This window comes from Varanus komodoensis, unplaced genomic scaffold (genome assembly GCF_004798865.1).
Source record: "Varanus komodoensis strain SLA01 unplaced genomic scaffold, ASM479886v1 scaffold155, whole genome shotgun sequence".
Lineage (NCBI taxonomy): Eukaryota > Metazoa > Chordata > Lepidosauria > Squamata > Varanidae > Varanus > Varanus komodoensis.
This window is the reverse complement of record NW_025335455.1, coordinates 222,808-239,069: the sequence shown is the minus strand read 5'-3', so window position 1 is coordinate 239,069 and position 16,262 is coordinate 222,808. Positions and strand designations below refer to the sequence as shown.

The window sequence follows — 16,262 nt, the reverse complement described above, 5'->3', positions numbered from 1 at the left end:
ACTCCTGCTTGCCCTCTCACTCGGCACTGGCAGAGAGGCTTGTTCAGAATGGTTTCGCTTGCTCCTGCACTGTGTTTGTCCGGTGTAGTTTCATCTGCCCAAATGCCCTGCCAAATGGTTCTTATTGTAGTTAAGCAATCCCTCTTTTGCAATGTAAAAGAGGAATTGCTTTTAATTTACCTGCTCTTATCAGCATTCACCTATCTGTTTGTGGGAGTGTTGAGCTTGGAATGGACCAATGCTCCATTTCAAGCAGCCCCCCTGCTGTGAAGCTCAGCCGGTCGTCAGGGGCCAGTCACAGCCCCTCCGCAGATTCCACTGCACTGGGATACTGCTTTGTAGCTAAAGTTCTCTGGGCAGCATGCAAAGGACCAGACCCTTAGAATACAATATAAAACGTAACATAGACACTATTCGCATACAAGCTACAGTAAAAGGTCCCAGGACTGAGCTTAGAGCAAAGTCTTCCCTTGGAAAGGAAAGCATGACAATACGCATGCCGGGAACCTCACTAGGGAGAGCATCCCGTGACTGGGGCCACCACGGAGAAGGCCATTTCCTTTGTTGCCGCCCTTGCAGCCTCCTTGGATGGGAGAGACTCCTAGGGAAGGGCCGCTGTTAGCATTTTTCACGTACAGGCACAACGTGATGGGTTGTAAGAACAGTTAAAGCTGGGACCTTTTACCCGAGAGTGGCGCAAGAGCAGGAGTACACAGAGCAGCCTCATCTTCATTAATGGAAAGCTGGACGTTCTGCGAAACTCATTTGCTTGTGCAACCTCTGCAACTTTGTCTACAGCTAATTAGACCTACCTTAATTAAGGAATGTTTCAGTCATTATACACTTTGTTGTCATAGGAAGAACTATGACTAACATTTTGGAGGGAGTGTGGGTGGGAGGGGAAAGGCCCAGGACCGAGAAAGTAATTTCGCAGTCGTTGAGATTGGACTCTGCTCCTCCCCAATCGCTCCCTGCTCGATTTCAGGAACACGGCTAGCAGTACCTATGCGGATGCCCGGAATTGTGCCCTGGGAAGGCAGGTATCATGACCAAATTAGCAAGGTGAGATTTGCTAAATCCACACCTATCAACTGCATCCAACCTGAGATAAGCTTTCAAAACTGTTACAGGTTTTAGTTTTTCTTTTAAAAATATACCCCAGAAATGCACAATTCCAAAACAAAACATCGTAGTTCTGAACTGTTGACAAATTTTGCATTTATGTGACACTTCGATGCAGCTCCATTAATTAATCTGGTCTAAGGAACCTCATCTGAGCAGAAACTAAGCTTATCAAATTTGCCACCATTGAAATTCAGTGTGTACCTCCCATAGGACTGGAAGTCAGGCTGCCCTGTACCATAAAGTGCCACATCTGCTGATGGCACCATATGAGCACAGGTGGGACCTGCATCGAAATCTCCCTCCTTAATAGATGGAGGGAATGATCCTGTGGCCTCCAAGACAGCATCTGGGCAGCCAGAGGATGTTCCTCAGTCTGAGGCTCGAGGGAGAGCTCTAACTTTGGAAGGGGGAGTTAGAGCTCCAACACCCCTCTCACTCACAGTCAGTGAGGCTGCCCTTCAAGATCGGGAATTCAAGCTTGGAAAAGGGGAAAGGGGGGTATCTTGGTGGGCAGGGAGGAGACTGGCAAGACCAGGATAGGCGTTATCCTTGGGCCTCTGCAGCTCCATCTCTCATCCTCCAACACTCCCCAGCTGGGTAAAAAAGCCTGTGTAACAAAAAATGCAAGGCAAGAGGGCAGGGCAGCAAAGATGCCTGCACAGAATACTCATATTCTGAGTTTGGGTGAGCACAATTGTTGTGGGCGCAACCCAAAGACTGCCCTCTTACCAGCTCCGAGGCAGAGCTCTGCTTTGACTTCTTTCCACCTCTTAAAAGAGACCCTTCCGTAGCTAGCAGATGCACAAGGACTGTGGCAGATCTGCCCTCTGGCGGGGTCCCTTTGCAATAAGGAGCCTCCAGCCCTGGGGCAATTGCTCAGGCACGGCGCAAAGTGAGCAGGGAAGGCTGCTTCCGGCATCTCACCTGGGGCCCGATCTGAACGGTGACCCTGGCCAGGACTGGGCACACATGCCATGGGCTGCTCCCAGGATATCTCCAGGGAATGTACCCATTCCTTGCAGAAAGGTGTGCTGCTCTGTCCTGCACACACCCATCACAGAACAGTGTGAAATTGACAGAGGGAATGTGAAGCTACCAAAGATCTCAGTGAATCCAAAAGTTATTGCTAAGTATTTAATTGGTTTTCCCATGACCAGCAAGGGATATCAGGTTGCCTCTTTGGAAATCTCTCCCTCCCTCCCTCCCTCCCTCCCTCCCTCCCTCTCTCTCACACACACACACACACACAGAGAGAGAGAGAGAGAGAGAGAGAGAGAGAGAGAGAGAGAGAGAGAGAGAGAGAGAGGCGGGTGCATGGAACTACTTAAACTTCACCATGTGAGCTCTATTATTTTTGAACAGGGAGTGGGAGTTAGAGTATGCATGGATAAGAACATGAGGGTGTATCTGTAGGGTGTGACATTCAGTTCCTGTAAACTTGGATCAAATGACTTCGGGGTGTCATGAGGGATAGGACGCCAAATGAGAAAGGCACACCTAATGCCGTGCAAGTTTGGACAGATCCTATTTACATAGGTTCACATATGCCATATGCCAGTGTGAAGGACAAACAAAGGAATACCAACTAAAATTTGCACCCAGGAATGTATGACAAAATTTGTCTGGAGTAGCTTAATACTGGGAACAAGGTGTGTGATTGGGAGGGGGGGGTAGGGATGTGGAAATCAGCAAAGCTCACCAAGGGTCACAAGTTTCATGTCAAAGCTCATGGCAATGCAAGTCTCAGTCAGGTTGCAAGCTTTTTTTCCCCGAGCTCATGAAAATTGTCAGGTACTCAGGGGCTTGTCTGGCTAAATACTTGGGTACAATCTTTTCCCATTGATTAAACGCATTTGCATGCATTTTATATGTACATGCATTTTCCTAATATATGCATTTTTCAGACACATTCCCCAAACCCTGCCTTCCAGTTCCAAGGTCAGGAATGCATGAGATCCTACTGCAGGTTGTCTCGTGTTTGCACTTGCCTTCTGTGTGAACAAAGTAAATTCTGGTCATAAACCAATTTCTTATGCATCTTAAAGAGAATCCCTGTGGAACCGTGGCTCAGGAGCATCTTCCCGGCTGTTAGTGCCATTTATCAAGAGACATGCAATTCTGCTTTTTCCTCCTTCGTGGAGTATAACTAAGGTGGAAGAGTGAATGTGGAGCAGCCCCAGTGGCCTTCTTGGCCCCTTCCAACCCTACTATTCTATGATCCTGTGATTCTGCATCCTGCCAGCACGATGGCGTCTGTTCTCCCGCTTCCACTTACAGCAGACTAATGGAAATCAATGGACCATTCCTGACTTATATAAGTTCCACTGATTTGAATGAGACTCCTCTCACTATGACTGCAACTCAATGGATGGGTTTCCACGGCACGCCAAGCCATAATAGGATGTCCGATGGTCTGCATTGTCATCTGAACCCCATTGTGGCATTTCAGCATTGTGCCTTTGCTTTTGAGAAACCACAATAAGATACAGCTGCACATTTTCCACACTTCATCAGGGCTTCTCTGGCTGTCCCCACTGGCCTTGTGGCTTCCAAGGACCTAGCATGCAGCTTCCACAGAGCTCTCTTGAAAGGGGGCGGCTGCTGTAGGCATCGCTCCACTCACCCAATGTAGGTGTCGTGCGTGCGCTCGGATGAGATTCCCAGGCACGCGCGAGAGAAGGACGGCTTTGGTGCGAACGACGGCTCAGAGCTGGAGGAGGGGGAGTGGAGAGCTGACCCAGTCCTGGCTCAGAGTCCTCACTCTGACATTGGAGGTGTTGAGATTAGCGAGGCCTCGGCTGCCCAAACTCTCCCGGTGAGCCAGCCCAAGCCAGCTCTGCCTCAAAGCACTTCAAGGACAGCCACTGAGCCCTCCTCCCTCCTGATTGTGGGAAGGAAGCCGGCAGAGAACAGGCTGGGGGGGGGGGCGTTCTCGGGCGGAGAACTTGACACCCCAGGAGATGTGGACACAAGGGCCCGTTGACGCACCCACCAATTAGGGGCTCAATGGGAAGAACGTCGGTGCGCCCGCTTCCATAGTGCGCCCCCCTCCAGAGACCAGCCCCGAACGGTTCACAAACAAAGCTTTGGGTGAATAAGGTCTGAGCAAGAGGTCAACTTTCCACCGGTGTGTGTGCTTCGAGGCTTGTCGCTGTTTGAAATGAAGACTCTTTTAATGCTTGCTGAACTGCTCGTCTCGTTTGGGAGGGGACGCCTAGCTCACGACATTAGAATTGAATTTTGGGCATGGTGGCTGACGGGGTACGTGTTGACAGCGGGAGGACTGAGTGAGGAGGGTGGAAACCGCGTGCAGCATAGAAACCACTTAATCATCTGTTAGGTGCCTCCTGAAAAAGAACCGCACGCCATGGAAACCATGCAGTGTTTCTTGTCGGGACATGTGAACCCAGCCAGTGCTTGAGGGTAAATCCATAGAACCACATTTTTTCCCAGTAGGATGGGAAGATCTGATCTTCTGATGGGCCAACCTCACGTTCTTCTGAGATAACAAAAGATTGATTTATTTATTTGGAATTTTTGTAAGCCGTCCCATTCGCATAAGCCTCGGGACGGCTTCCAACATAATAAATAAACACTCATATAAATAGATACATATAAAATCTGGATTCACCCTGGCTATAAAAATGTTAAAACCAATAAATAATATTAACAATGGTTAAAATATTGTTTAAATAAAAAGGTCTTGGCCTGGTGCCGAAAAACAAATAGCGACGGCAGTAGGTGGACCTCTCTGGGGAGCGCATTTCATAAGATGCTGCTATTTTTATGTGGGTGATCGACTCCTCAAAGAAACTCTTCATCGGGCTATCGGAAGAAAAACAAATTACATCAAAAGGAGCAATTCTGTTGCTATAAACACAAGACTATTTTGAGATAATCCGTTAATGCACATGAACAGGTCCTTTAATCACAATGAGCTGCAGCCAGACTTAGACATACCTTGAATAGACCTATTTGAGGTTAGTCAGTACTAGCATATGTCCAAGGATTATCCTAGGCCAGGGTGCAGAACCCCAAGCCTGGGGCCATTTCCTAGGAATGAGCTCCCTGCGGAGGTTCTCCTGGTGCTGTCGCGCTATTCTTTTCAGCGCCAGGTGAAGACCTTTTTATTTTCCTGGTATTTTAACATAGAAACATAGGAACAGAGCGAGTCAGAAGGGGCCTCCCGGGCCATCTAGTTCGACGTCTGGTAAAATTGGTTTTATCACTATTTTTAGATGCAGTGTGATATGCGTTGTTCTTATGGTTTTTGTTCTTTGTAAGCCATCCAGAGGCTTTTTTATGAATGGGATGGCGTAGAAAAACTTTTAATAAATAAATAAACAAACAAATATCCAGCCCTCACCCCCACCACAGTCCATTTGGTGGCTTCCTGGCTTTTGTGCAGCTGTTTCCTTGCCCATGCTCCTCTGGCCTTTGCCCCCAGTCACCTCTGGGCCCCCCAAGGGCACCTCTGAACTAGTTGGACAGGATATAAAAGCTTCAAATAAATAAATTTCATTTTCAGGCAAAAAGAAGCTTAATGCCCATATACCGGGTCTCTTTTAAAAGAGTCTGATGAAGTCAGGATCCAAACTACTTTTGTATGCTTGTATGCTGAGGCTGCTCCGAGGCTGAAATGGCTCGCCACTGCTTCAAGACGGCAGCGAAGCATAGCATTCCCCCTTCCTGCACCAGAAGAAGCAGGCTGGTTGACCACTAGGCCTTGGACCCGTCTTTGCACCATTTGCTGGAGCTGCGGTTGGGATGCGGGTTCCAGGCTGCCAGCCTCTTCTGCTGCTGGTCAAGGACAAATAGGCATCATTCCACCTGGAGTGCAATTCACTCATGCTACAACAGACATCCTCCAGGGGCACGCCCCAAATATTTTGGACTGTAACTCCCATAAGTCCCAGTCAGTGTTGCCAATGGCCAGGAATGCTGGGAGCTGTAGTCTACCATGTCTGGAGGGCTCTAGGATAGGGAGGTCTGTGCTACCACATTTCAGCCTGGGAGCCTTTTCTCTTCTGTACATGGTGTGGGACATCCTGCGTTCAGCCAAAGACAAGTCTTGCTTGATGTTTATGCACTTGCAATTTCAGTGTAGCTACAATTGACCCAGCAGTATTTTCCCGTGCTTAAATCCAGATATTGACCTAATACGTCTTTCTGCTGTATCAGGACAATAAGATTGCAGGTGCTGCTTCTTGGCAGAGTCCTGGGCACAGGAGGATCTCGAATCCACCAGGAATGGAATTGTACCGCAACCTGGATTGCAACAGCATTCCAATGCCATCATCTATACACCTTGGTTTCACCGTCCAAAGCTTGGGTGTTCTTGTTATCCTCATCCTTCATCTCATTGGCTGCTTCCAGTGCCTTGATGGGGATAAATTCTTGACCCCAATACCTCCCATCTGAACCTCTGTTCAGAAGAGTCCTCGTTGCACAGTTGAGTTGAATTCTCCTCTTCTCCCCAGTCCTTCGGCATCGCCACACAGTCCCTTTCTCCCTTGTGAAATTTATCAAGATGAACAAATACTTTCTCCTGGGTTTCTCTGCTCTGCTCTTCTGCACAGCTGGTAAGTTACAGGCTTTATAAATAAAAGGAGCTGTTTTTGGGGAAATGTTTGCATGACGATTCATCTGGAGGAGATATGTAAGACAAGGGATGGGATGTTAACTGGGGGCACCTCAAGCTGCATAGAGAAGCCTTAGGAAAAGCTGAACCTTGTGCTTGCTATTTTTGCACATTACTTACCCTACAAGTTGGTATGGGCAAATCTGTCCCTTTCAGTTTTTCTCAGTTTCTCATTTTTAAAAATCTTAAGCTCCAAATTAACTTTTCATTAAATGTGAAATACGAAAATTCATAATAGTTTTTGTGTGGATATATCCTAATGCATGTCTTTTACCTCATACATTTTCCTAATATATCAATTTTAATGCTATTTCTACCAATTCTTGGATTTTTGTATACCTTGCTTGATTGGACAACTCCAATACAAAATCTGGAGAAGTATAAAGTTTGCACAGAGGTAAAGAAGTATGAAATGAGACAAGACTGCAATATAATGTAAATTGAGCAATTTCTCTTGCATCTTTAGCAGGTAACTTCTAGGCTGCAGTGCGCTCAGTTTGTAGCTCTGATCCATTTTGTGGTGGCAGGGAGGTGAATCTCCACCACTTTTAAAAACCTTCAGTTTCATGAATCTCTCATGGGCATATATATTCTCCTTTGGTAAGTCAAATCTAAAAGGTCACTGATGGGAGAGAGAGTTGGAGTGAGTCTGCAGGATGCTAAGATGTTCAAACTGTTGAATTGGGGATGAATTAATTTTGTTTAGGTTTAACTGCTGCTTATAATCCCCTGATCTCTAGTTAAACAGACACAGATGCTGACTTTTGGCTAGGACCACGCACAGTGACACTAGCAAGACCAATAAAGTCCTAGTAACTTGTGCTCCAGCTTCTAGTAGCTCCAGCTTCTGAGATGGAGCCATTCGGGAGTGTGCATGCAGCCAGCCAGTTCTGTTCTTTTCTTTCGGTGTATATAATCCAACGGAATATATTTGCTCCATCCAATTGCACGGGATGTGGGGGTGCAGGGAGAGAATGCTGCTTGCCGCTCCCGTCCATGGAGACGGCATATTTTGAGATGTGGGTGGAGGCAAGTATGCCAAATGTAAATGTCATCTTTCCAGACCGGTGGCCGATATGTGATTTGTGGGCACCCTGTTTATGTAGTGGCGACAACGGAAAGCCAGTTACAGAACCAGCATTAGATTTTGAACCAATAAAGAAACCCGTTTGCGAGCCATGCTGGGCCAAGGGTCTAAATTGGTTCCTACCATAAACTTCAACTTATTTTTAGAGACCAGCCATTTCTCTCCTCCTCCTCTGACACTTTGAGGCAAACAGAAGTGAATTTCTTTCAGTTAAATTACCATATTTATTCATTTATTATTTATTTGATCTGTATGCCGCTCGATTAGCCATAGACTCTCAGGGCAGGCTACATATAATCAGTGCCACAAAGCATTAGAATAAAATCAACAAATGCAATAAAAGCAATAACAACAATAAAATCAATAATACCAAATAAAGAATAACTATTCATAATAATAATTAAAAATTAAATAAGATAAATTGATATAAATGGAGAAGGGGAATGATGCATAAAGCAGAGTTACAGCAACAGTACTAAAATAATTAAGCACAATCCATAAGTCTTACAGTCATAAAATATAAAATTATAAAAATTATAAAATGGTAGCAGCAATCAATATTAAACAATACATTAAAAGCAAAGCTCAACAGATTCACCTTCCAAAAGGCCTGCAGGGGAAAAAGGTCTTCGGCTGGTGTCTAAGAGAATATAATGGCTGTGCCAACCTAATCTCGTACAGAATTTAATTCCATAGTTGGGGTGCAATGCAGGAGCATGCCCATCTCACCCCCCCCCCTTCAGCAGGGGAAGGATGCAGAAGAGGCCCTCAGAGGGAGACCAGAGTGACCAGGAGGGCATGTATGGGGAGAGGCACTCCCTCAGATAGCCTGGCCCCACGCCATTTGGCTTCGTGTGTTACTGTGAGCGCTTTGAACTGGGCCTGGATGGCAACCCGCAGCCGTTGTGTCCTGTGGAGGGCCGGCGTGACGTGCTCTCACGTGCCAGGCCGGGTCTGCACTGCCCGGTTTTGAACAAGTTGCAGAGTCTGGACCGTCTTCAAAGGCAGTCCCACATACTGGGCATCCAAGTGGGATGTCCAAGTGGGATGACTATATATAGAGACATTGGTAGCCGGTAGTCTGGAACTCTCCTGATATGTTGGATTACAGGTCCCATCATCCCTAACCAACATAGTCAATGGTTAGGGATCATAACCCTAACTATTAGGGTTAGGGTTCTGTAGTGCAAAACATGTGGAGGTCATAAACCTGAGTAAGGGCAGACGACAGGCTACCAATTGCCAGGCTGTGGATGATGGAAATTGTAGTTCAATGCAGCTGGAGGGTATCAGGTTAGGAAAGACTGCAGTAACTTTCTGGGGATGATAAAAATAATAAACACTAACAAGGTTATGGAGATTAATTTTAAAAATAAAGCTTGGTTTTAAAAATGCGATGCATGTTTTTGATTAACAATGTTAAGGACTTTGGTGATTACTCTTGTTCAATAACCAGAATATACTTGGATGTACATTTATCCAGAGTTCTTGAGGCAAATTATATACATTTTGGAGACATTACCGGAAATGCCTGAAGGATGCTTCTGTAAACATAGCGTTAGCGACCACGTGCAGCCTCGCGCCTCTAGCCACCCTAGAGCATTCCACTGATGCTTTTGAACACATTAACAACAGTACTCTCGCAGCACCTTAAGGACAAATCCATTCCCTCTGGCCTAATATTTCGCACACAAAGCACTTCATCAACAGCATGAAATGTGAACCTCAGATGGGCAGTTCTGTATACACACTCAGTCTGCGTGAAATGCAGGAACTACTGACTGACAATTACTGAGATGGTTAAATACAAGAAAGACAGGCAGACAGAATTACACACACACACACCTTATAGCTTACAGGGCCTCCTGCCAGTGGCCGAATCTTAAGAAGTGCATTTCAACTTTTCAGAATGTACAGAAGCCAGCAAACCAGCAAAGGATTGGCAGCAGTGGGGAAGGGGATGGGGAAAGGATATATATATCCATCCAAGAGGGCCACGGTTGGCTCCCTGGCCTGAGTTTCCCCTCCACGCCACTCCTCCAGGACTGGAGACTCTGCTTCCACAGATCCAGTCAAAGGACCGCCACGCTAAGGACTTCCTTCCAAGGGCCTTAAGATGCTTGGCTGTGTGTGATGGCAAAGCCGAGCTACGCAAATGCGGCTCACTTCCAGCAACCCCATTGCTCTCCTGGCTCTCTGGCCCCCTTGTGAAATCTAACTGTGCACCGTTGTTCTAAGAAATGGACCGTCTGGGTCCTTGCTGGAGGCGTGGGGCTTATTCCGTGGTATGAGGACAGCTGCAGGCAGACCAGATCCAGAGGGTGCATCAGCAGGGCCTGAGCTTTCCACTGTCCAGGGAACAGCTCCGTCTCCCTGTTCACAGGAACCACTAGCAGCGCCGGTCTCGGTAATCTCTGCTTTGAGCCAAATCACCTTCGTTGTCTGGGGCTGTTTACAGCTTCAGCTGCGTCTTGAACTCGACAGCCTGAGGAAAGTTTCGAGGGGGTGACTCATGCGGCTTCTCCCTTTACCGCATCCAGCCAAGCAGTGTGTGGGTGGAGTCTTTAAGGCATGCCTTGCTCTGGAGCGCAGAGAGCCACAGCAGTCATGCATCGGACTCCTGCCCCGAGTGATCTGCCTGATTTGGCAATCACCCCCAGGAAGCATCTCCCAGCAGCGGGGCAGAGGGGCTTCTGGGCAGGGCCTGCCCTGTAGGATGGGCCCCAGAGAGGCAACTGGTCCTCCTCGGAGCAGGAACGGCTGGATGCCTCTTTGCAAAACAAGAGGAAGGCTCTCCAGAGGGAGCCACTGACTGCTGACTGAACTCTGCTTGCAGTAAATAGAGAGCCAGTGTGGTGCTGTGGTTAAGGACCCCGGACTGAGACTCGGGGGACCCGAGTTCCAGTCCCCTCTCAGCTGTGGTGCTCAGTGGGTGACTTTTGGGCAGTCACAGACCTTCTGCCCAACCAACCTCAGAGCTCCTTGTTATGAGGAAAAAGGAAAGAGGAGGCGGACCTTATAAGCAGCCCTGAGCTCCTGGAAAGGAAAAGTTTATTTATTATATTATAAATATAATTTATTGTATTATATTATAATTTATTATATTATAAATATATTATGTTATAAATATAATAAATAAGTCCAGGAAAACTGTGGGATATAAATATCATAAATAAGTCAACAGAGAGATACTGTTCCTGAAAATGGGGGTTTTATGTTTAGTTACGAAGGGTTGATCTGTCATACATGAATTTGCCATTTTTAAAAGCCATTTCACCTGTGGCATCACTCGTATCTTTGAGCAGGGTGTTCTATGGATGAATTCTGTGTTATATGAAGAAAGACACACACACACACATGCACATAGTTCCCTGAACTTAACAGCCAATGAATTTGATTTGGTAAATTTTCAATCTTGTGAGAGAAAAGGAGCCATTTTTCTCCACTGATTTCCTCCACAACCAACATCTTAATAAGGATGGATAAACCTGTCAATTTTAGTTGCTCTCAGTTTGTTGTTTTTCCAGTCTTGAATAGTTTTAAAGTTTCATATCAAAATTTGTACACATTATGGTGCATTTTTTCTAACATTTTCTACAAAACACTGCTTAACACACACATTCATTGTATGTTTTCTGAATATGAAGTCATTCTGAATGTTACTTTCACTAACATATGCATTTTTGTGTGCTGCATCACTATGTATCCTGTGTGTGTGTGTGTGTGTGTGTGTGCGCGCACACACACACGCGCGTGTGTGTGCGCATGCAGTTTCTGACTGGAGAACTGCACTGCAAAACTGGAATTACAAATTTTGACAGATAGCTGTGAGTTCCGCTTTACACAGTATGTGAAAAGTTTGAAATTAAGTTAATTCACTTTAAATTGTGAACTGAAAAACATCTCCCTCACCCTGCTCTTTCAACCTTGGTTTCCTACCGATCACCACAGCCAGCCCCAACAAACAGGGGGCTTCCAGGACAGGAGAAATGTGGGGTATCTAGGGGTCCCCGCACCCCTAATTTTGGAAATGAAATAATGCCAAGAAAAGCCAGGAGACCTGCCTCCCCTCCCCTCCCCTCCCCTCGCCTCGCCTCGCCTCGCCTCCCCTCCCCTTCCCTTCCCTCCCCTTCCCTTCCCTTTAGTGCAGTTTCACAGGCCTCCGTAATCGCAGGCTGTTCTCTGCCCACATCACCATCTGGGTGCCAGCCGGATAGGGAAAGACAGTCTGGGAGCCCCCACAGAGAGCCGCCCCCTATTTCGGCTCGCAGGGTGGCTTCTCATTGCAGCTTCCTTGGCACCAACTCCTTGCCCACAGCTGAGCCCTCGCTGGCCTCCAGCAAGGTGGGCCTCGCCCTCCCACCGTGGCCCCATCAGGTTTTGCGACACGTTCATGCTAGCTGAAGGAGGCTGGGAAGAGGCTCCGGGAGGAAGCCGGCCACCAGCCCAGCCCTCCAGGGCCTCTCTTCCAGGTGTCCCCGCCCTCGCGGGCCGGGGAGGCTGCGGCCGCAGAGCACGAGCGCCTTTGCTGCTGCCATTCCGCAGCAGTGGAGATCTCTCGGGACTTGTTTGCCCGGCACCACCTTTGCCATCTGCTGGGTACCAGACAGTTAGTCTGGTTGTCTGATATTTTGAATAATAATGCCATAAAGCTTTCCACTTTTTTGTGGTTGTTTTGAACCTGTGCTCTGCTGCTTTTATTTCTGCGGTTTTCTGTGGCCTTAATAGTCTGCTTTTCAGCTCTGTTGTTCATTACTGTGTGCTTTGCTTGACTTCTTTGATCCTCCTTTGTATGGCTTGGTGCTGCTTTTCATTATGTATTTTTCCTTAATACTTCAAGCACCACCTTTCCCAGTCCTGGGTGCTCAGTTGTTGTTGGACTACAGCTCCCACCATCCCCAATCAGCACAGCCAATGGTCAGGGATAAGGGGAGCGGTAGTCTAAAGTCTGGAGGACCTAACCAGGCTGGGAAAGGATGAACAAGTCAGAATCTTTATTCACTGGAGAAAGTTGCTTAACAGCCATAAAAAGCACAGCAAAGCAAAACACCCTCAATCCACCATTGCCACAGCTGCTAGAGTTGATTTAAGATTGCTTTGTTGCTGGCCAGATACGCCAGTACAGCACTGGGCTCCCACAGCAAGCAGGGATGGACAGGTAGTCCTTGCACAACCTTTTGGGTGTTCCAGGAGAGAACAGCATTCCTTTCCCTCTGCATCACCTGATACAGGCAAAAACAAAAGAAAGTATTATCCGTTTTCATCACTGCGCAGTCTCTGTTGGATGGGATCCAGAATGCTGCTATTTTATTGCTCGCGGCAGTTTCAGAGCTGCCTTCGAGAGTTCACAGAATACGTTTCGTGCATGATGCTTTGTGGGGGAGGGGGCAGGTTGTTGCCCGTTGTTATTGTTATACTTGCAACAAAACAGCAACACCCTTCTGTGCCTGTAAAAACAACAACATGATCATACACATAAGCTTTGTCTTACAAATGTCTCAGGAAATCTCTTGGTCTGCACTCCTTCCGTCTTCCGTCTTTTTGCTGGTGAAACTGAGCAGGCCAGAAACAGGTTGCTTGTGATCTGGCTTAATGGGTGTTTTTCCCCCCCATTTCCTTTTATTTACTCATTACTGAAATTGTTTCTGTCTTGTTATACATGAGCATACAGGTGCGTGCAGGCATGCACACAAACACACACACATGCACACACAAAGAATACTTCCATCAGTAAACAACATCAACTAGCATTAAAAGCTGGAGGATGAAGCTGGCTGGGACCCTCACCTAGGTGCAGATAAGGCCTGTTCCTGACCTATTGGCATGGAAAGGTGAATCACAGCGTAAGACTGGTGCAGTGATCCAAGCATTTGCTTTTTACCAGGCAGACCCAGGTTGAAATCCCTGCTAGGCCATGAACGTGCTGGCTCACCTCACAGGGTTGTTCTGGGCATAAAAGCATGCAGCGGCCGTATGGGAAGAACCATGTATATTTCCTTGATTTCTTAAAGAGAGGGAGGGAGGGCGAGAGGGCGAGAGAGCATCTTTGTGACCACAGGGTCTGATCAAACTTTGCTTGTCTTCCAATTTCTCTCTTGCAGTTCAAGGCCTTGTGTGCAGAGTCTGCCATTACAAAGTTGGATCCCTCTGCTTCCGCTCAGGGGAGCCCTGCAGAGCAGGTGCTGGCCAGTACTGTGAGACGACCAAGGTTTACTCAGGTAAAGACAAGCACAGAGAATGCCACTGAATTGTGCAGGGGCAGCCAGCACCCTCAGGAGCCAAGAGGTGGCCTACCAGGGCACCTGCCGCCTCCCACAGCCCTCTGGCCCTGCTCTCCTTCCTCTTCCTCCTCCAAGCCTGTGAGCCGTCCCACAAGCCCGCAGGGGAAGCAGTCTCCACTCACTGTGCCCTCTCCTGAGCAGTGGGGCAGACCGGCCCAGGATCCAGAGGCAGGCAAGCCCAGGAGCGATGGTGAGGAGGGTCTCTCTGAGAGAGCCCCTCTGAGAATCACTTGCCGGTTTCCAAATGGCTTACAAACCGAAGATGCGAATCAAAAATTCACTCACCCAAGCAAATACAGAAGCACCTTAAGAATGGCAGAAAGGGGCCAGACAAAGGAGCAGGTCGGGGGGGATCCAAGAATATCAGGGGAGGCTACATAAGTCATTTGGCTATCAGGTAGCTGGGGCATAATAGCAAGGGCTGCTGGCCCTGGCAATGCATGGCGAGGGAGGCAGACCCTGAGGGAGCTGCTCTCAAGGGTTGTTTTGGCCCGAGGAAGCTGCTCTCAAGGGCTGCATTCCAGTGGCGCAAGGCCAAAGCCAAAGTGGGGACAGTTGCAGACACGGCAAGCATACTTTGGCCCCTCCTACGAATGGGGGGGGGGGCGGCCCTCAGGCCTTGCAAGCACAGATGAAGAGGGGCAGGGCTGGGGTGGCCCCTTCTCTCACCTTTCAGACCTACCTGGTAAGTGAACACCTGAACTGCATGAAGGAAGAAGTTACAGTAATCTCTCCCTTGCCCTTCTCCTTGCCCTTGCCCTTGCCCTTTCTCCTCCACTTCAGGTGAGCTGCCGCTCTACAAAACACACGGCTGCGGCAAATTCGCAGAGCTCTGCAACAAGATGGAGAGGAGGGACAGCGCCTTCCGGATGGCCTATGAGCGCACTTGCTGCAACACCAACCTGTGCAACGTTTAACTGGACGGGGCCCAGCCTCCGGCTCGGAACCAGACTCCGCTTAGCATGGGGTGGTGGCGGTGGCAGCACATGCACAACGAAGGCCGACCATGATGCCCCTTTCGCTCCAGGGAAACGCTTCGCCGGTCGCCTGGAGCGTTGTTCTCCCTGGGGTGTTCGGGATCCCGGTTTGTCCTTCCCTCCCAAAGGAGTCTGATCTCTCTGGGAACCCATCAACAGACCTGCTCACTTAGTAACTCCTCCAAGTGAAATGCAGACCAGTGAGAGCTTAATATCCATGATACAGTTAGGTAATTCTACAACTTAGGAATTTAAAACACAAGAAAATAAGAAAAGCCGTGCTGGAGATGAGAGGTCCACGGAGTCCACCATTCTGTCTCACCGTGGCCAACCGGCCGCCCAAAGGATCCTCAAGCAGGATCTGAGTGGAAGCGCCCCCTCCTGGCCAAGTCCCTCAGCCGCATGGGCACACGGCCGCCGATGCCGGAGCCACTGAGAGCTGCCTTCTCCCCAGTTTGTCCAAACCTTCCCTGACCTGGTGTCCTCCAGATGTTTTGGATCATAAGTCCTAGAATTTCTGACGGTTGACTATGCTGGCGGGGATGAAAGGGAATGTCAGGGCACCTGAAGATCTGGAAGGCACCTCGTGGGGGAAAGACTATTCATCAGATAACGAATAGCTGTTTTTAATCAGTGTATAATTTTACTTGCTTCAAAATGTAGCGAGGCAGCCCTGCTGCTTTTTGGGGCCTTTGTGCTCATTCTGGCGACAGGAACACACAACACCTGTCCCCTCAAGTCTGATGGCACCACAGCTCCATACAGATCCTGTTACTTCCGCCTCTCTAGGCAGCGTTGGCATGCTTTGGCTTGACGAATGACAGGTAGTGAAGGTCTGTACAGAGCACAAGAGACCAGGGGATAGGCTGATGGTCGCTCTCCAGATGTTTTGGCTTTGGACCCTGTAAGCCCTGGCTGATGTCCATCAGGCAGGAAGGCTGGAAGCTGAAGTCCAAAGCCTCTGGAGATCTACCTTCTGCCTACCCCTAGACTAAACCAATAATGTACATTACACACACTGAATTCCTAGCAATGTTTTGCATCACACACTAAGGCTTGTTTTGTGCTTTCTCTGCTGGTCACGGATGGATATAGTTGAGTGGCAGAGCTTAGGCTGTGGATGCAGATGGTCCAACACCCAAACACTCACG

The 16,262-nt window shown here is 48.2% G+C and overlaps 1 protein-coding gene across 1 annotated transcript; it reads left to right on the top strand.

Moving 5' to 3' along the window:
- The first annotated feature begins 6,655 nt into the window (after positions 1-6,655).
- On the top strand, positions 6,656-15,051 carry LOC123021060 (prostate and testis expressed protein 4-like). The gene is made up of 3 exons (XM_044425456.1): positions 6,656-6,707; positions 13,955-14,071; positions 14,918-15,051. Exons 1-3 carry the CDS (start codon positions 6,656-6,658, stop codon positions 15,049-15,051), a joined length of 303 nt encoding a protein of 100 aa, XP_044281391.1.
- The last annotated feature ends 1,211 nt before the right edge of the window (positions 15,052-16,262 follow it).

Coding starts and splice junctions, on each gene's coding strand:
- LOC123021060 (XM_044425456.1), top strand. CDS start 6,656: ATGAACAAATACTTTCTCCTGGGTTTCTCTGCTCTGCTCTTCTGCACA. Junction 6,708..13,954: donor TCTGCTCTTCTGCACAGCTG/GTAAGTTACAGG, acceptor TCTCTCTTGCAG/TTCAAGGCCTTGTGTGCAGA. Junction 14,072..14,917: donor GACGACCAAGGTTTACTCAG/GTAAAGACAAGC, acceptor CCTCCACTTCAG/GTGAGCTGCCGCTCTACAAA.